We start from the raw sequence: 21,847 nt of genomic DNA, 5'->3' as shown, positions 1-21,847 counted from the left end.
CACAACTAATGAGCCCACACGCCACATCTACTGAAGCCCGCGCACTTCAGAGCCTGTGCTGTGCAATAAGAGAAGCCACTGCAATGAGAAGCCCGCACACTGCAACGAAGAGTAGCCCCCGCTCGCCGCACCTAGAGAAAGCCTGTGCACAGCAACGAAGACCCAACACAGCCAAAAATAATAAACAAATAAAATAAATTTATAAAAATAACGCTACTATACCTTTTCTGATCCATTAATAATGAAGTAGCCATCAGGATCCAAGAGGCATCCATGTAACTCACAAAGATCATGATCTGCTAAGCCATTTAGTAGACAGTAAATTGAATGCAACATAACTGGAACTTTACCAATAAAGGTTTTCTGATGCTGCATCTGAAGTTGTTCTTCACCTTCTTTAATGACTGTTTCTGTTATAAAGTGGAGCAGAAAATAAAAGCAGATCACAAGTTAATAGTAAGGTAATTGTTAAAACCCTCAACTGGTTAAAACTGCATTTTCTAAACTGTATTTCAATATCAGCTGCTGGAATAACTCTTTCTTACGTGAGATTTCTTAATCTGGCTTCACGTGGCAACACTGGTGAAGCAGCACCATCTCTTACGGGCTTGGAGAGGTAAAGCTGTTCAAACTTCAGCAAATATCTTGGCTAAAATGAAACCAAAAAACATGAAGAGGGTGAATAATTTTTTTCCATAAAACTTTTGATGATTCCATTTAAACCACCATTAACATTTTGAGTAGAAAAAACTCTATAAACCGACTAAATCAATCCACTTTAATATGGGTACTCTCCAAAGTCAACAGCCATATTCCACAGACATAAAGTTTTATACTTCATCACTTTCTTAAGGTGTAAGACAAAAAGCAACATTTATCAAGAGTTAATATATCGCAAGTAAGTAAGACTATACACGTATCATACGCTCTGAATTTATATGAAACAATTAAAATGGATTTGCACTAATGATCTACACAGCCGTTTCATGTGCCCTCTCCTTCATTCAGGTCAGAAGTACAGTTACCAGGAAAAAAAGAAAAGATAAATTTGGACAATTAGAACTATACTCTAATCTCATCAATAGAACATAGAAAAACTAAACCTAACTCTTCAATTAAACATACAGAAAATCCTAATTACTACTCTACATAAAGGACTGAATACTTCTAGCCCTGGCTGACTATAGCTCAGCCCTTAGCAGAAAAAAAAAGTTTTCAGTAACATATCTATTTGCTGCCCAATAAAACAAGACCCACGAAAACTTTCCAATTATAAATGGATAGTGTATTTCTCTCTAGATCAATTCTCAGAGGAGGAGAAGATGAGAGTAAGCAGACCATTAAAGGTAAACTGTTGACACCCAAGCTTCCCAAACTGGAGTAGGAAAAAAGCATAGAGAACTGGTGGTGATAATGAGTCAAATGGAAGCCAGCCATCCAACTACTCATTTCTACTATCACCCTAGTATAGGACATTATTATCTGAAACGCAAGCTATACCAAGATTTTAATCTGACTCCTGCCTCTCCAAGCCAAGTAAACATGATCTCCAAAGTAACCTTTCTAAAATAATGCTTCATGCACATTCTTTGACAATCTTTCCACAATTCCCCTTGACATCCAATGACATCCAAAGGCTGTGACAATCTGGTTTCATCTTATCTTCTACTAATACCTATCAAAAACAAATCAAACCAAAAATCATATACTGTTATAGACCCTAAAATCTATCCCCAAGCCAAATATTGATATACCAAGTATTTATTTGCTGAAATGATTAAGTATCTTTTCTCTACTAAGACAAGTCCTACCCTGCCCTTCAGAGTTAAAGTCTCTCCCATCTCTTCCTGTAGGCTCTGATATACCAGCTTGAGACATCTCTTCCTCCATAAGTACTTATGACACTGGCACTTTGAAAATGCTACATTATAATATTGTTGTCTCTCTTGTTTTGCAAAGACCATGAAGAGAAAATGCTCTAAGTATAAAAAAGGCATTTTATGCCCATTTTCCAACACAGTGCCAGAAGTGCCAATTATTTTTGTTCTTAACAGCAGAAGTCTGTGCAGCACCTCCAGCCAGAATGAGAATAATACATCAGCCCTTACAAGATAAGCTACAGAAAAGAGGGACTGAACTGGCCGGAAGTAATATTCTCTCTTTCTGTCTAATTCTATTTCTGGGGCTCTCCCTACTTCCCCTTGTTTTTCAGTTTTCCCTGTCCCTCAAGGCCCATCATGCTGCCTCTCTACTCAAAAACTAGGGTCAGTCATTATTATTCATGTAAAACTAGATTCTAAAATTATAGCCTTGGGACTTCCCTGTTGGTGCAGTGGTTAAGAATCTGCCTGCCAATGCAGGGGACATGGGTTTGATCCCTGGTCCGGGAAGATCCCACATGCTGTGGAGCAACGAAGCCCATGTGCCACAACTACTGAGCCTGTGCTCTAGAGCCTGTGAGCCACAACTACTGAGCCCACGTGCCACAACTACAGAAGCCCGCATGCCTAGAGCCTGTGCTCTGCAACAAGAGAAGCCACCTGAATGAGAAGCCCGTGCACCGTAACGAAGAGTAGCCCCTGCTGACTGCAACTAGAGAAAGCCCCCGCACAGCAACAAAGACCCAATGCAGCCAAAAATAAATAAAGTTATATAAAAAATAAGTTAAATAAAGTTATAGCCTTGCTATGATTTTAACAATGCTAAAAAAACATGCATGTGAAAACAGAGACTACAATGAACTTAGAAAAATTAAAACAGCTAATATGATTGATGGTTTTCCTTTATTATATCTTCTATTGTTATGATAATGTATTTCATGCAACAAATAATCAAGGGAAAAAGTCCTTCACATACTTTTTCTTTTATGATTCCTTACATTGTAAAAGAAAAAAAGTGAGGTTTTTCCGAAGCAATATAACTATTTCTGGCTTGCTTCTCTTAGTAGTCTATCATATCTCTGAGTTCTGTCTTACTGGCTATTAAATATTTACTATCTGAAGTAAGGATTACTTACAAAAATGCATCTCTTCATTAGTAAGAATAAATCAGGAGCTGATTGATGATACTAGAAGAACACTACTAAAAACACCTACAGACCCTCTTCTTTTTTTTTTTTTTAACTGTTAGGCCAGGTGAGTTAAGGACTGAAATTTCAAATCAATACTCTTATTTATGTTACTTTATTAGAATAACCATTTTACTGGTTCTTCAACTTCTCTACTAGCATGCTGTTTCCGCTTATAGGTCTATAGGTGGAGCATCTTCCACAATTCTTTGAATAGACATCTGAATAAACTCATCAAAAGCATCCAGCTGTTGTCTGACCAAGCCTTTCTTGTCAAAATGGGAACTGGAAAAACAGTTGAGTTCATAATCAGTTACAACTCAGTGATGTTTTCCAGCATATTTCCCCATTTCCATTATTATTAAATTCAGTAAATACTAATCATTAAATACCAACCACTCTATATAAATCATTACAAAAAATACTATGTGGTATCCGAAAAAGGAATAAGTCTAAGAACGCTTTCTCTGTAGAACTTAGTTAAATTTGGGGGAAAGAGACATATTGGTAAAATAATTCAAACAGAACTTAAGAACTATAAGAAAGCCCTAATTTACAAATGTCCTTTATAAATCAATTTCATCCAATATGTTTGAAACATTTCTTGAAAAATGCGTCTGAAGATAAAAACTAAAGAAAATGCACAAAGATAAAAACAAGTATGACAACATGAATGGACCTTTAGATAATTATGCTAAGTCAGATGGAGGACAAATACCATATGATTTCACTCATATGTGGAATCTAAAAAAAAAACCCCAAACCAAACCAACCAACAAACAAAAGAACAGAAAAACAAACTTACAGATATAGGACAGATTAATGGTTACCAGAGGGGAAGGGAGTTGAGGGGTAGTTGAAATGGGTGAATGGGATCAACTGTACGATGATGGATGGTAACTAGACTACGGTGGTGATCACTCTGTTGTATATACAGATGTTGAACTATAATGCTGTATTCCTGAAACTTATATAATTTTTAAAAAGGATTAAAAAAAGATAAAATAAGAACTCTAGGCGGGGTCTGCAGGGAGGAGAGTGGCCGGGGTTGGTCAGGGCGCATGCGGCCGGCGGCGCCTGCACGACCTGGTCTCGGTCGGTTCGGGGCTCCGGGGCCCCGCACCGCCACCCGCGCGCCGCGTCCCGGGCCGCCGCCTCAGACGCCACTTGTGGAATTCTTTCCCCCGGCGGCTGTAACTTTAAACCGGCCTGAGCGAGGCCTATTTTTAGTCAGAAGCCAGCCACCGGAGAATGGCTGTGGAGAACGCTGAGATGGAGGGCCAGCCCGCCACTTGAAGATTCCTCACCAAGTGGCCGGGAAGGACCGGCTTGACCTAGGAATCCTTCTTTGAGATTTCAAGGTTCTGTCGCCCCCTTCCAGGGTTGGCCGGACTGGTTGCTGAGGGGCTTTTGACTGAGGGTGCTGCCCGAGCCTGGGGAGCTGTACATGAATGAACCGCATCGCCTGGCCTCAGAGCGCTGACTCTGAGGCCACCACGCATGAGCCCGGGCCACCCTCCTGCAGAAGTCACAACAGGAGCTCCTTAGGGACCGGCTTGTGGTGGTGAGGAGCCAGGAGATGCATGTAGCTGCCAAGTACCGCCAGGCCTCCCTGTACGTGGGTGACCTCCACGCGGATGTCACCGAGGACCTGCTGTTTAAGAAGTTCAGCGCTGTGAGGCCCGTGCTGTCTATCCGCATCTGCAGGGACCTGGTCACCTGCCGCTCTCTGGGCTATGCCTACGTGAACTTTCTGCAGCTGGCAGATGCCCAGAAGGCCCCGGACACCACGAACTTTGACCCTATAAAGGGCAAATCCATCCGTCTCATGTGGTCTCAGCGTGACGCCTACTTGAGGAAATCTGGAATTGGGAACGTGTTCATCAAGAATCTGGACAAATCCATTGATAACAAAACCCTTTATGAACACTTTTCATCTTTTGGGAAGATCCTGTCCTCCAAGATGATGAGTGATGATCACAGCTCCAGGTGCTATGCGTTCGTACACTTTCAGAACCAGATTGCCACCAACAGGGCCATCCAGGAGATGAATGGGGCACTGCTTAAGGACTGCAGGCTGTTTGTTGGCAGATTCAAAAGCCGCAAAGATCGGGAAGCCGAGCTCCAAAACAAAGCCAGTGAGTTCACCAATGTTTACATCAAAAACTTCGGAGATGACATGGATGATGAGAGACTGAGGGAAGTTTTCAGCAAATATGGGAAAACCCTGAGTGTTAAGGTGATGACAGATTCCAGTGGGAAATCCAAAGGCTTTTTGGCTTTGTGAGTTTTGATAGCCATGAGGCTGCCAAAAAGGCTGCTGAAGAAATGAATGGAAAGGACATAAATGGACAACTGCTTTTTGTAGGCCGGGCACAAAAGAAAGCAGAGTGACAGGCTGAGTTAAAGCAAATGTCTGAACAGCTGAAACAGGAAAGATTTCGGCAGTGCCGGGGGGCAAAACTCTATATTAAGAACCTGGATGAGACCACTGATGATGAAAAGCTACGGAGGGAATTTTCTTCATTTGGATCAATTAGCAGAGTTAAGGTAATGCAGGAAGAAGGGCGAAACAAAGGGTTTGGCTTGATCTGCTTCTCCTCTCCTGAGGAGGCCACTAAAGCAATGACTGAGATGAATGGCCGCATCTTGGGCTCCAAGCCGCTCAACATCGCCCTGGCCCAGAGGCTGTAGGAGAGGAAAACTTAATGCACCAGCCAGTGTTTGTAGCAGCTTGGGGGATGTTAGTGATCTCTGCCTGAATCGTCCTCAGTAAATTTCAAATCCCAACTGATGGGTGCTTAGTTTAGTAAACATTAGGATCGAAGGTTTTGTATACAAAGCTATTTATTTTTCTTTGGAGGAAAAATAAGTGAATCTTAGAACCTCGGTTCTTTTTATAGAGGCACACCATCTAATTATAATATGGTATATTTTTCTGATTTTGATGTAGTGCTAATAGCAATAAGTATAATTAGATATATTTTTACTGCATTTTGAACCAACTGAAGTGTGGTAATTATTTGCATTTATTGCATACTTTTTCTTATTTTAATAATATTGCTAGCTTCAATTTCTTCCATGAAAATATGCCCAAAGTAGTTCTTATACCCAAGGATTGCAAAGTAATTTATTGTTACAAACAGAAATCTTCTAATTTCTCACCTATTTTTTTTTAAAGAAACCAAAGTTTAAAAATTGCTACTACAAACTCAATATCTAATTTCATTTTGAATTAATGTTTAAAATACTAGGAAATAGTTGAATTTCCTTTCAATTTATATCCTGAAATGGTGTTTTTCTGATGGCTGAAATTAATGATGGAGTTTTTTAATGTTGCCTACAAACCTGCTTTATAGGATATTTTACTGTTCTTTCCATTGGTTGACATAATCCAGGTGCTTGCTGGTTATCAAAATTGTGACTTGAATAGTAAAACCTTAACTTCCACATTTCTTAAGTTATAAGCCTGTATCATTTCAGGTCAAAAAGTTGGCCTAGGGGCTTCCCTGGTGGCGCAGTGGTTGAGAGTCTGCCTGCCGATGCAGGGGACACGGGTTCGTGCCCCGGTCCGGGAGGATCCCACATGCCGCAGAGCAGCTGGGCCCGTGAGCCATGGCCGCTGGGCCTGCACGTCCCGGAGCCTGTGCTCCGCGATGGGAGGGGCCACAACAGTGAGAGGCCCGCGTACTGCTAAAAAAAAAAAAAAAAAAAAAGTTGGCCTACTCTTAATTCTCTTCATACATATACAGCATAAAATTATGCTTTAAGTTTTGAACCAGGTACCAACATTACAAAAGTCATATATAGAAAACACAGACATTCTCTTTAACAACTGTGTTTTCTAATCTCTGTTATATGTTGTAACATGTAGTGATACTGTCTCAGGGTTCAGAACAGTAAAAGTTTATGAACTCCACGTCTCCTTTATTAGACCTTAAGAGCTATGTAACCTATGAAGGCTCACTTTTAGCCTTGATTGATCAGAAGTTCGCTAATTGATTTTCTGATAAATGGAAGTTGTATCACTTAGGCTGCTTTCCAGCATGATTTTTATTTCAGTCCCATTCCCAGATCTTTTATTCTCTTCTGCCTTTCCTCTATATTACTCAGCTCCTCTATACTTTTTAAAAAGGGTTTTATTATACTGACTTTTACTGTGTGCTGTTTGAAATCCACTTCGGAAATAGATGCAAGAGTTATTTATTTACATTTAAGTAATTACTTTTAAAATTCTGATTCTCTCATACCAAAGGTGTCTAAAAATAGTTTTGTTGTTGTTTTATTTTTTTTTTACTCTGCTTTGTTGTTTCCTGTAACCATATATTCAAGTCTTCTGTTTCATATATTACCAGTACAAAAGAAATATTAAAATATTTCCATGGCAATACTTTAGCTATGAAAGAATGAGAAAATCTGTTTGTTTTTTTGTATGAACTATATGTATATTCACTGTACATTTTATAAATTTAAAATCTCTTTAGACAATGAAAAAATTATGGACAATGAAAAAATTACGGCAACACATAATCCTATTATGCAGACAGATCTTCTGTTAACATTTCTTGCATCTCCTCCCAAATTTCTCTACATTTATACACATGATTTAACAAAAATGGAATCATGCTATAAACCTTGTTTGAAACTGCTTTCTTAATTTGACAATACGCCATAGTCAACTTCCATGACCACAAATAATTATTTGCACTATAATTTTAATGACTTTTATCTTTCCTTTAATGTTTGTACCATAATATAACAATTTCCTCTTGATAAACGTATAGGTTGCTAGATTGTTTCCTCCCTTTTTTTTCCTCTATCATAAACAACTTGGAGATAAACACCCTTTGCAAATTCTTAAAAGCTGATGTATATAATTATTTTCTTCAGAAAATGTATGATTCATTGGAATTAACGTTTAATATTTAAATTGCCCAAATGCTGTTCAGAGATTTGTGCCACTTAATATTTCTGCTATGAGTATGGAGGATTGCTCATTTCCATATACTCTAAGAACAAACGATTTTGTTTAAGTTGTTGTCTGATTCAACATGACATGTAAAAACAAAATATTTCGTTGTTATTTTACTTTTTTATCACCTCAAAAGTTAAACAGCGTTTCTTGTAAAAAAAAAAAAACACAAAAAACAAAAAAAACCCTCTATTTGAATGACCGTGAAGATGATGATATCAATGACTAAAATATGGAATGGGTAAGAATTTCAACTTTAGGTTAAAATTATTCTATTTTGAATATGTTAAAGGTAAGATGAGAATAAGTCACTGAAGTGAAAATATTCAGCAAATGACTGATGATAACAAATGGAGCAAGAGTGAGAGATCAGAATTAGTAGTGTAGATAGAGAGAAATCACAGAATGATGCCTTAAAGAAGAACAAAGAATCTAAAAGAGTAGATGTACTGTTTATAAGGAATAGACACTTGTTCATGTCAGGGATGGGGAAGGAGCTATACAATGAAGATACAAGTAGATATAAGTGCAAGAGGAATCTCTCCCCTCACCACCACACAGGAAGAGCTGCATAGCTGGACTTAGCTTCTAGCCTCCTCTCCTTAGTAACTAACTCCCCCATCCTCAGATTAATTTTCTGAAACAACATGTGTAGCCCAACTAATCATCAGCCTCCCATTTTGACATCATCAGATTACCACACAGGTTACTGGCCAGCCTACAGATTGGCTGGCTTTGGGTCAAAGTCCCACCCTGATTCAATCCACCATGGCCACCAATATTAGAAGTCAGATCCTATGGTAGAGAACACAGTACACAATCATCCCTGTACAAGGTATGGCCTCAAGAATGGTGGGGGCAATTTCCTTCAGTAGAGACTGTGAGCTGACAGGAAAGAAAAATTTCTCACAATGATCTGGGTTAGCCATTGATATGTAAGAAGCACCTAGAAGGCACTGTCCGTAAGATAAACAGCAATGGTTTTTATGGACAATTTACAATGAAAAATCTTTACAAAACTGTGAACAAGTTTCAGTCCCCCACGGAGCTGAACCATAGTTAATTTCCCCCAAATCATTAGAACAGTAGTACTTCATTCAAATGCTATTCTTTAAACACCTAAACTCTATGAATAGTTCATATTTATGCCATCTACCATCATAATTGTACAAGAAATCATCTTATTGAAAGCATTGGTTATATTAAGTAATATCACATTCACAATGCTTGGGACAGATCACTTGATGTTAAATAGTGAAAAAACAAAATGTCATCTCACAATAGCCAAAGCACCTATAATCAATTCAAGTATAAGCATCTAATAATTTATTTTGTAACAAATGTTAAATGCAATGACTGGTCAAATAGAGTATTTTATCCTTGAGCAACCTGTCACATACATTGAAAACAATTCTCTTTTGGCTAAGATCAAAATATTCTTTCTCCCTAGAGATTACAGAATTTAGGCATAGCCTACAGAATATAGGCATTTACTAATAAAATGTCTCTTGGTGTTTATTACTCAAACATCATAGAAAATACAAAATACCTCAGTAAGAAGTTTTTATAGTCATGTTTAATAGGGAAAATAGATATGTATTTACACACCAAAAACTCAATAGATTTTTAACATAACAATGTTCAAGACAGGTTCACTTATCCTCCAAATACAACTAGTAGAATGTCAGAAGCATGTGTTCTTTGAAAAAGGAGAAAGGGTCAACTGAGAAGATGTGCATCTTGGAGATGGCAAGGCTCAAAGAGGCATCATAATGTTACTATATACAAAGCAACTGTCAGTTTGGTAAGAGAGGAGAGTTTTTACATTTTACATCCTGTAGCAGGATGTTACTTTATTTAGTTAAAAGTTACTCTTCTTACCTATATGTAAGGCTTCTTACTGACTTTTACTACAGTTAATTATACTCAGAATTGAATGGGAATTTGGGTTGAAATACTACCACCTACTGTAACTTCATCCATTTAAAATAATGAGAAAACAAAGGAATCAAATTAATAGCACCTAATAGGCATCATGTGCCTCCTGATATAATGCACTAAGAGCAGAAAATTCACTGTTTCCAAAAGTAATCATCTGAATCCAATTATGAGGAAACCCAAACTGAGGGGCATTCTAAAAAGTTAACTGGTCTGTATTCTTCAAAAATGTCAAGGTAAGGAAAAACAGAAAAAGAGTGAGAAACTGTTGTAGATTATGGGAGACAAAAAAATAAGGCATGAAAACTAACTGCACTATGTGCTCTTATGTTGGATCCAGGATCAAAAAAATTTTTTTTATTTTGTTATAAACAACGTTAGTAGGACAACTGGCAGAATTTGGATATGGTTTCTAAATTAAATAAGATAACTGTATTCATATTTAATTTCCTGATTTTGATGAGTTCTATTATGAGTATGTAAAAGAATGTTCTTATGTAACCAAATTACTCTCAAATGTTTCAGAAAAAAAATATACGTAGAAAGAGAGAAAAAGGAAAAGACAAAGAAAATGTAATATAAGGTTAACATTTATGGAATCTGGGTGAAGTACATACATGATTTCTTTGTGTAACTTTTGTGTAGGTCGGAAATACTTCAAAAGTTAAAGTTAAATATTTAAATAAGTAAATAAAATGAGAAACCAGCTCTCATGTAGCATATTCATATAGAACATTTAATTTTCAAAAACAGAATTAGCAGGAAATCCCTGTATAGGTTATAGTGCTTTTTCAAGTTGATTCAGTTTGGTCTAAAAAGTTACCTGATTACAATCTAGCATGCCTCTTGCCACAAATCTGGGGGATTTCATCCTCCTCCTCCTCATACTGCATACCTACAAAAAACAAAAATATTCTCACTTTCAGTAAAATGCAACCAGTTAACATCTTGCTCCTATGATATGATGTAGCAGAAACACATAACTATCTCCTAAGTAAAAAACAATCCTTCTACCCCACTTTTCTAAAATTTCAACTACATTAACTAAATTGTAATGAAATAATATTCATAGTCTATGTATACATATGTCTGTGTCACACAGGTATTCTCCCAACACACTAAGAGGCTTCATGACAAAGGTTCAGTGTAAACTGTGTGAATTTTAAGTATTCCATCTTCTCCAGAAAGTCCATGTAATTCTCATTAATAGCTAACTATTGATAACTAGGAACAAGGTCATAGTCCTCTGACCAACAGGCTCCTTGGAGACATTTGGGTAAGAGGGTACAGCCAGCAAAGGACTCCAATAGCTAGGCAATACCTTAAGGTGGGCTGTCTATTACAGCAACATTTCATACATGGACAGGGATAACAGGCTGTATTTTCCAAAGATGATCACATCCATATCGTCCATTTCACATGCTCCTTTATAATAATAAAAGTCGTACTGACACTCCTACTACGAAGATATGAGAGTCTATCTTTTCTTCCCTTGAATGTGAGTGGATTTTTGACTCTCGTATAACCAAGAGAATACAGCTAAAACAATGCTACATAACTTTAGAAGCTAGGTCAGGAAAGGCAATGTGGTTCCACCTTGTTTGCTGAGACACTTTCTTCTGGAGCCCTGAGCTGCCATTAAGAAGTTCTACTACTCTAAGGCTGGTATACTTGGGTGAGGAAGCCCAAACCATATGGAGAGGCCACTTACAGATGCTCTAGTCAGCAATCCTAGTCTTTGAGTTTTCCTAGGCTGGATGCCAGACATGTGAGTAAACACTCTAGGATCACCCAACCCCCAGCTGTCAACACTTAGTCTTTGAGACTTCTCAGTTCGACCACTGACATCAGGCAGCAGACGAGCCATTCCTACTATGCTCTGTTCAAATTCCTGACCCACTGAATCCATGAACATATTAAGTTAATTTTTACACAGCCACATTTTGGGGTAGTTACGCAATAATAGGTACTTAAACAACAGGGCATTGTAAAAATTAGTGTGCACTGGTCCTAATATTAGTCTCATCTTCTTATGTAAAAGAATAAGTGTGTTGTGGAGATAAGGACGAGATGGGGGAGTAGAAGGACTTGAGCTCAACTCCTCTCATGAAAACACCAAAATCACAACTAACTGAACAACCACTAACAAAAAAGATGGAAACCTACCAAAAAAGATATTCTACATCCAAAGAAAAAGAAGCCACAATGAGATGGTAGGAGGGGCGCTTTCACGATATAATCAATCCCATACCTGCCAGGCAGGCAACCCACAAACTGGAAAATAATTATATCACAGAGGTTCTCCCATAGGAGTGAGAGTTCTGAGCCCCACATCAGGCTCCCCAGCAGGGGACTGGCAACAGGAGGAGGAGCCCCCAGAGCATTTGACTTTGAAGGTCAGCAGGGATTGAGTGCAGGAGCTCCAGAGGACTGGGGGAAATACAGACTCCACTCTTGGAGGGAGCACACAAGTTTTCACATGCACTGGGACCCAGGGCAAAGCAGTGACTCCATAGGAGTCTGGGCCAGATGTACCTGCAGGTCTTGGGGTGTCTCCTGGGGAGGAGGGGGTTGGCTGTGGCTCACACCAAGGGCAAGGCCACTGGTGGTAGAGGTCCCAGAGTGAGCTCTCCTGAGGTTGCCACTTTGGCACCAAGACCTGCCCCACCCGAAAGCCTGCAGGCTCCAGTGTTGGGACATCTCAGGCCAAACAACCAACAGGGTGGGAACACAGCCCTACCCATCAGCAGACAGGCTGCCTAAAGTTGTCCTGAACCAACAGCTGCTTATAAACACACCACTGTCCACCAGAAGGATAAGACCCAGCTCCACACACCAGTGGGCAGGCACCAGTCCCTCCCACCAGGAAGCCTGCACAAGCCCCTGAACCAACCTCACCCACCGGGGGCACACGCCAGAAGCAAAAGGAACTACAATCCCGCAGCCTGAGGAACAGAGACCACAAACACAGAAAGTTAGACAAAATGAGATGGCAGAGAAATATGTTCCAGACAAAGAAACCAGACAAAACCCAAAAAGAACTAAGTGAAGTGGAGATAGTCAATCTACCCGAAAAAGATTTCAGACTGATGATAGTAAAGATGATCCAAAATCTCAGAAAAAGAATGGAGGCACAGACCGAGAGGATACAAGAAATGTTTAATAAAGAGCTAGAAGATTTAGGGCTTCCCTGGTGGCGCAGTGGTTGAGAGTCTGCCTGCTGATGCAGGGGACACGGGTTCGTGCCCTGGTCCGGGAAGATCCCACATGCCGCGGAGCAGCTGGGCCCGTGAGCCATGGCCGCTGAGCCTGTGTGTCCAGAGCCTGTGCTCCACAATGGGAGAGGCCACAACAGTGAGAGGCCCACATACCGCAAAAAAAAAAAAAAAAAAAGAGCTAGAAAATTTAAGAAACAAAGACATAGAGATGAACAATACAATAGCTGAAATTAAAAATACACCAGAAGGAATCAATTGCAGAATAAACGAGACTGGAAGACGGATGGTGGAAATCACTGTTAAGGAACAGAATAAAGAAAGAAGAATGGAAAGAAATGAGGACAGTCTAAGAAACCTCTGAGACACATTAAATGCACCAACATTTGCATTATAGGGGTCCCAGAAGGAGAAGAGAGAGAAAAAGGGCCTGAGAAAATATTTGAAGAGATAATAGCCGAAAATTTCCCTAACACAGGAAAGGAAACAATCACTCAAGTCCAGGAAGTACAGAGAGTTCCATACAGGATAAACCCAAGGAGGAACACTCTGAGACACATATTAATCCAACTGATAAAAATTAAAAACAAAGAGAAAATGTTAAAAGCAACAAGGGAAAAGCAACAAATAACATACATGGGAATCCCCATAAGGCTATCAGCTGTTTTTTCCCCCAGAAACTCTGCAGGCCAGAACGGAGTGCCATGATATATTTAAAGTGATCAAAGGGGAGAACCTACAACCAAGAATGCTCTACCTAGCAAGGCTCTTGTTCAGCTTTGACAGAGAAATCAAAAGCTTTACAGACAAGCAAAAGCTAAGAGAATCCAGCACCACCAAACCAGCTTTACAACAAATGCTAAAGGAACTTCTCTAGATGGGAAAGAAAAGGCCACAACTAGAAAAAAGAAAATTACCAATGACAAAGCTCACCAGTAAAGATAAACATACAGTAAAGGTAGGAAATCATCTACACACAAATATGAAGTCAAAACCAGCAATCATGAGAAGAGAAGAGTACAAATGCAAGATATCAGAAATGCATTTGCAATTAAGAGGCCAGCAACTTAAAGCAATCACACATATAAAAATATATAGAGAGACTGCTATATAAAAACCTCACGATAACCACAAACCAAAAATCTACAATAGATACACATACAAAAGAGAAAAAGCTATAAAACACAACTCTAAACATAGCCTTGGGACTTCCCTGTTGGCGCAGTGGTTAAGAATCCACCTGCCAGTGCAGGGGAAACGAGTTTGAGCCCTGGTCCGGGAAGATCCCACATGCTGTGGAGCAACTAAGCCCATGCGCCACAACTACTAAGCCTGTGCTCTAGAGCCCACAAGACACAACTACAGAGCCTACAAGCCACAACTACTGAAGCCTGCACACCTACAGCCCGTGCTCCACCACAAGAGAAGCCACCGCAATGAGAAGCCTGTGCACCACAACAAAGAGCAGCCCCAGTGTGCCGCAACTAGACAAAGCCCGCGTGCAGCAACAAAGACCCAATGCAGCCAAAAATAAATACATAAATAAATAAATTTATATATTTAAAAAAAACACGTAGTCATCAAATCACAAGAGAAAAGAACAAAAGAAAATGGGAAGAAAAAAGACCTACAAAAACAAATCCAAAACAATTAACAAAATGGTAATAAGAACATACATATCAATAATTACCTTACATGTAATTGGATTAAATGCTCCAACCAAAAGACACCGACTGGCTGAATGGATACAAATACGAGACCTACATATATGCTGTCTACAAGAGGCTCACTTCAGATCTAAGGACACATACAGACTGAAAGTGAGGGGATGGAAAAAGGTATTCCATGCAAATGGAAAGTAAAAACAAGCTGGAGTAGCAATACTCATATCAGACAAAACAGACTTTAAAATAAAGACTGTTACAAGAAACAAAGAAGAACAACACTACATAATGATCAAGGGATCAATACAAGAAGGAGATATTGCAATTGTAAATATATATGCACCCAACATACGAGCACCTCAATCACACCCATCCTTCTGAGACTATTCCAAAAAACTGCAGAGGAAGGAACACTCCCAAACTCCTTCTATAAGACCACCATCACCTGATACCAAAACTGGACAAAGATATCACAAAAAAAGAAACTTACAGGCCAATATCACTGATGAACATGGATGCAAAAATCTCAGCAAACCAAATCCAACAATACATTAAAAGGATCAAACACCATGATCAAGTGGGATTTATCCCAGGGATGTAAGGATTTTTCAATGTCCACAAATCAATCAGTGTGATACGCCACATTACAAATTGTAGAATAAAAACCATACAATCATCTCAATAGATGAAGAAAAAGCTTCTAACAAAATTCAACACACATTTTTGATAAAAACCTTCAGAAAGTGGGCATAGAGGGAACCTACCTCAAAATAATAAAGCCATATATAACAAACCCACAGCTAACATCACACTCAATGGTGAAAACCTGAAAGCATTTCCTCTAAGATCAGGAACAAGACAAGGATGTCCACTCTCGCCACTTTTATTCAACATAGTTTTGGAAGTCCTAGCCACCGTAATCAGGGTAGAAAAAGAAATAAAATGAATCCATATTGGAAAAGAAGAACTAAAACTGTCACTGTTTGCAGATGACATGATACTATACATAGAGAATCCTAAAGATGCCACCAGAAAACTACTAGAGCTAATCAATGAATCTGGTAAAGTTACAGGATATAAAATTAATGCACAGAAATCTCTTGCATTCCTATACACTAATGATGACAAATCTAAAAGAGAAATTAAGGAAACACTCCCATTTACCATTGCAACAAAAAGGATAAAATACCTAGGAATAAACCTACCTAGGGAGACAAAAGATCCGTAGGCAGAAATCTATAAGACACTGATAAAAGAAATTAAAGATGATACAAACAGATGGAGAGATATACCATGTTCTTGGATTGGAAGAATCAATACTGTGAAAATGACTATACTACCCAAAGCAATCTACAGAGTCAATGCAATCCCTATCAAATTACCAATGACATTTTTTACAGAACTAAAACAAAAAATCGTAAAATTTGTATGGAGACACAAAAGACCCCGAATAGCCAATGAGGCCTTGAGGGAAGAAAACGGAGCTGGAGGGATCGGACTCCCTGACTTCAAACTATACTACAAAGCTATAGTAACCAAGACAATATGGCACTGGCAGAAAAACAGAAATATAGATCAATGGAACAGGATAGAAAGTCCAGACATAAACCCACGCGCCTGTGGTCAACTAATCTATGACAAAGGAGGCAAGGTTATACAATGGAGAAAAAACAGTCTCTTCAATAAGTGGTGCTGGGAAAACTGGACAGCTACATGTAAAAGAATGAAATTAGAACCCTCGTTAACACCATACACAAAAATAAACTCAAAATGGATTCGAGACCTAAATGTAAGACCGGACACTATAAAACTCTTAGAGCAAAACACAGGAAGAACACTCTTTGACATAAATCACACCAAGATCTTTTTTGATCCACTTCCTAGAGTAATGAAAATAAAAACAAAAATAAACAAATGGGATCTAATGAAAGTTAAAAGCTTTTGCACAGCAAAGGAAACTACAAACAAGATGAAAAGACAACCCTCAGAATGGGAGAAAATATTTGCAAACGAATCAACAGACAAAGGAGTAATCTCCAAAATATATAAACAGCTCATGCAGCTCAGTATTAAAAAAACAAACAACCCAAAAAACCAAAAAAACCCCAAACAACCCAATCCAAAAATGGGCAGAAGACCTAAATAGACATTTCTCCAAAGAAGACATACAGATGGCCAATAAGCACATGAAAAGCTGCTCAACATCACTAATTATTAGAGAAATGCAAATCAAAACTACAATGAGATATCACCTCACATCAGTTAGAATGGGGCATCATCAGAAAATCTACAAATAAGAAATGCTGGAGAGGGTGTGGAGGAAAAGGAACCCTCTTGCACTGTTGGTGGGAATGTAAATTGATACAGCCACTATGGAGAACAATATGGAGGTTCCTTAAAAAACTAAAAATAGAATTACCCTATGACCCAGCAACACCACTACTGGGCCTACACCCAGAGAAAATCATAATTCAAAAAGACACATGCACCCCAAAGTTCACTGTAGCACTATTTACAATAGCCAGGACATGTAAGCAACCTAAATGCCCATCAACAGATGAATGGATAAAGAAGATGTGGTGCATATATACAATGGAATATTACTCAACCATAAAAAGGAATGAAATTGGGTTATTTGTAGAGACGTGGATGGATCTAGAGACTGTCATACAGAGTGAAGTAAGTCAGAAAGAGAAAAACAAATATTGTATATTAATGCATATATGTAGAACCTAGAAAAATGCTACAGATGAACTGGTTTGCAGGGCAGAAATTGAGACAGAGATGTAGAGAACAAACGTATGGACACCAAGGGGAAAAAGTGGTGGGGGGGAGGTGGTGGTGGTCTGATGAATTGGGAGACTGGACTGACATATATACACTAATATGTATAAAACAAATAACTAATAAGAATCTGCTGTATAAAAATAAAATTGAAAAATTAAAAAAAAGAATTCTGCTCAAGTTGCAGAATACAAAATTTATACATAGAAATCTCTTGCATTTCTATACACTAACAATGAAAGATCAGAAAGAAAAGTTAAGGAAACAATCCCATTTACCATCACATCCAAAGAATAAAATAACTAGGAATAAACCTACCTAAGGAAGCAAAAGATCTGTACTCCAAAAACTTTAAGACACTAATGAAAGAAATGGAAGATGACACAAACAGATGTAAAGATATATCCTGTTCTTGGATTGGAAGAATCAATATTGTCAAAATGAGTATACTATCCAAGGAAATTTACAGATTCAGTGCAATCCCTATCAAATTACACATTTTTACACATTTTTCACAAAATCAGAACAAAATTTTTTTAAATTTGTATGGTAACAACGAAGACCCCGAATAGCCAAAGGAATTCTCAGAAAGAAAAATGCCACTGGAGGAGTCAGGCTCCCTGACTTCAGACTATGCTAGAAAGCTACAGTAATCAAAACAGTATGGTACTGGCACAAAAACAAATACAGATCAATTGAACAAGACAGAAAGCCTGTTGGGCATATAAAAGTTATGTTTATACTACACCATAGTCTATTAATTATGCAATAGCACTATGTCTAAAAAATTATGTAGATACCTTAATTAAAAAATACTTTTTGTGAAAAATTGCTAACCATCATCTGATCTTTCAGAGACTCACTGTAGTAAAATCAAAGATCACTGACCAAAGGTCACCATAACAAATATAATAATGAAAAAGTCTGACATATTGCAAGAATTAGCAAAATCTGATACAGAGACATGAAGAGAACAAATGCTGTTTAAAAATGGCATCAACAGACTTGCTCAATCCAGGGTTGCCATAAACCTAAATTTGTAAAGAACAGTAATGTGAAGCACAAAAAGAGGTGCAAAATAAAACAAGGCACACCTATAAATAGTTGTCAGCTCAAGGCAAATTCAAGTTTTCCTTCCTGGCACTGTATTCCCAAATATTTTCCATCTGAGGTTAAATTCCCAGATGCAGAACCTATTGATATGGAGGGCTGACTGTACTCAGAAGTCATCCACGTATGGAAACTGAAGCCATGGAGAAGGGATGAAATCATCCAGGGATAATGTGAATAGCAGAAGAGAAAGAGAAAAAAAGCCACAAAGGTAAGAAGAATTAAGTGAGAGTGATGTTGCAGATAGAAGGAATGACTTTCCATGAGAAAGTCATCAACAGTGTTGACTGCCACAGGGTTTAGATAAGGTTTAAAAAATGTCCATCTGATTTATCAATTGAGAAGTCACTCATTTTCTCAAAATATTGGAAGAAAAAGGAAATAAACCATTCAACTTGCTTTCTTGAGGACAAGAGAGATCTAGTATTTCACACAGAAAGAAGCCAGCTGAAGAAAGAGTGTCTAAAAACTGATGAGGGCATATCAAATAATGATCAAAGGACACAAGCAGGACTGGAATTGAGACTCAATGCTGGAGCAAACTTGATAACTGAGATAACGTTAACTGTTTTCCCACAGGATTATTATACATTGTTAAGAGAATACTAATTAGCATAATCACTACAGTGGTCACTTGGCACCATTTAGCAAAATGTTAATATTTTGTGTAACATGTATACATTATCTGACCTGACAATTCTACACCTAAAAATTTATCCTACAGATATATTTGTATTGGACAAAATAATACGTACAAGATTACTCATTACAGCATTGTTTGAAGCAGAAAAAGACTGGAAATAACCCAACTATCCATCAAGACACAACTTTAGTTATGGTATATCCAGACAAACTAAGTAGCTGTGAAAAAAATTAGAATGTTCTCTATGTACTGATATGAAAATCTCCTGGATATAGTAGATAAAGCAAAAAATAAAAGTGCAGAAAAATGTGAAGTTACTTTTTGTCTGTAAAAAGGGGGAAAACAGAATACTATATTTGTAGGGACTTCCATGGTGGCACAGTGGTTAAGAATCCACCTGCCAATGCAGGAGACACGGGTTCGATCCATGGTCTGGGAAGATCCCACATGCCGTGGAGCAACAAAGCCCGTGTGCCACAACTACCGAAGCCCGTGCGCCTAGAGCTCGTGCTCCTCAACAACAGAAGCCAACGCAATGAGAAGCCCACACACCTCAACGAAGAGTAGCCCCTGCTCGCCACAACTAGACAAAGCATGTGCAATGCACCCAAAAATAAATAAATAAACTTGTAAAAAAAAAAAAGAATACTATACTTGTATTTCCTTGAATATAAATAAAGCATCTGGAGAGCTAAGAATCTAAGAACAGTGGTTACTTATGACTCTAAAGAACAGTGGTTACTTATGATGGAGAGGGCTCACACAGGAAAGATGGCGGACAAGAATAAGACCTTACACTTTACATTTTCATGGCTTGTGAGCCATGAGAATATATTACCTACTCAAAAATAAAGCTAAAAAAACTTTCACTTTTTTCCAACACAGAAGTTAAGAGAAGGTAAAAAAAAAAAAAAGAGCGAATATAATAATGATGCTAATAGACTCAAAATTAAAAGTGACAGAAGTTTAAACAGTACAGTTTAAGCTTCTGCTTCTATTTTCTCCACGAAGCAGCTGAGAAAATAAGGATAAATGTGAGGGGTGAACACGGTATAAGGAGCTAGAAGAAAACGACGTAGAAATAGAAGCTGTAGAGAATGGAATTGGGAGCTTTAAAAATACATAATGAAAATACACTAGACATGACTAAGAATTCTACAGATAGAAAGAAAAAAAAAAGATATATTGGTCCTGTTCAGTGAAACACACGCCACCTAGAACTGTGTCATCTTGTGGAAAGAGGAAATGGAAAAGTCATCTTTTAAGATAATTTACTTAGGCACGTGACAGCATGAAGGAACGCCAAAACAGACTAATCCCTGCTCCCCTCCTCTCAATACTCTTTGTCCCCGGAGTATTTCCAGAGCCTAGCACAATGCCTGGCACAGGCTGACGCTCAAAAATTCAACTATTCATAAATTCATTAACTCTGGCCTTAAGGGAAATCAAGAAAGGAGTTCTTTGCTTCAAAGTCGGAACAACGGAACCTGTCGCACGGTTCTGCGCGCTATTTTCAACACGGGAAGGGAGTGTCAGACTCACCCAGGGGCAGACAGAGGAGAGAACAAGAGTCACCCTGACCGAGATGATAAAGGCTACGTTCCCTGCACCCTCCACCTCTCAAAATCCCGGATTCGTTCCCGGCCTCGGGAGTGTGGGGAAACGACTGGGGCCATGGTGCGGCGGGCCGGGGAGGAGGCCGCAAATCCTCAATTCGTCCAGCTACCCACGTTTCCCCCCTTAGACGGGTCGCCGCGGAATGTTCTGAGTGGTCACCTACCCTCGTGTGCGTCACACATATTGACAAACGGTTCACGAGAAGCTAACTCTCAAAACCACAGAGAGAAAAGACAAGCGCCCACAGACCTACGCAGCGTCGAAAGAAAACATTTCCGTGTCGGGCGTTCCCAGAATACTCTGCGTCTCACGGCGCGGGAGGGGCAGGGGGAGCGGAAAAAAAAAAAAAAGGCCCAATATTAATTCTGCGCCTGCGCAAAGTGTAGGTTAAGCTTTGCTGACGGCTTGAACTGCACATGCGCAAGTTGTGGGCTGACGCTTCAAGCGGTTGAAGCAGGGGCTGCTTCTGCACTCTCAAGCTTTGGATCTAGCCAATTAAAGTTTTTGCTTTTTAATGCTGTTGCACAAATGACACATGGAAAAAGAGCCAAGAAGATGTATTAATAAAAGGTTTTTACCATTGTAAAGCAATTATACTCTAATATAAAGATATTTTTAAAAGTTTTTATTGTGGCCATATGTCTGCGGCATTCGATTTTCTATTTTTTTCCAGTTCCAAAGACAAAAAAAACACGAAGATTTTAAAAATGTGATTTCTTACCAGCAGATGGTGCCAGCGGCGGCGCGTTGAAGAAGCCTTAAAGTGAACAAACCCTCACTCGCTAGCCTATTCGACCGTAGTCTTAAGCCCCCGGTGCCTTTACTTGGTTTCAACTG

General features: G+C 38.8%; 3 protein-coding genes across 5 annotated transcripts in view; 2 read left to right on the top strand and 1 right to left on the bottom strand.

The window, feature by feature from the left end:
- The window catches only part of LOC309960937 (RE1-silencing transcription factor-like), a gene marked incomplete at its 5' end in the record, with an annotated part of 192,341 nt that extends 170,508 nt beyond the window's left edge, over positions 1-21,833 (bottom strand). For 2 of the 3 annotated variants that reach the window (XM_082837937.1, XM_082837939.1), the window contains 4 exons: positions 223-410; positions 546-649; positions 10,801-10,872; positions 21,174-21,468. Of the gene's footprint in view, positions 1-222; positions 411-545; positions 650-10,800; positions 10,873-21,173; positions 21,469-21,731 lie in introns of those variants that run through there. The other variant, XM_082837938.1, reaches the window with a different exon arrangement.
- SPINK2 (serine peptidase inhibitor Kazal type 2) overlaps positions 1-21,847 on the top strand; it is a gene marked incomplete at both ends in the record, with an annotated part of 208,217 nt that overhangs the window by 58,937 nt on the left and 127,433 nt on the right.
- On the top strand, positions 4,340-6,580 carry LOC309960938 (polyadenylate-binding protein 4-like). The gene is given in 3 exon segments (XM_082837942.1): positions 4,340-5,339; positions 5,342-5,458; positions 5,462-6,580. Coding segments are annotated over 3 exon segments (1,110 nt in total). The 5' UTR covers positions 4,340-4,646; the 3' UTR covers positions 5,762-6,580.

Source organism: Leucopleurus acutus (assembly GCF_964270905.1).
Source record: "Leucopleurus acutus genome assembly, chromosome: 4".
Taxonomy (NCBI): domain Eukaryota; kingdom Metazoa; phylum Chordata; class Mammalia; order Artiodactyla; family Delphinidae; genus Leucopleurus; species Leucopleurus acutus.
The sequence above is the reverse complement of the archived record's forward strand: the minus strand, read 5'-3'. Positions and strand labels throughout refer to the sequence as shown.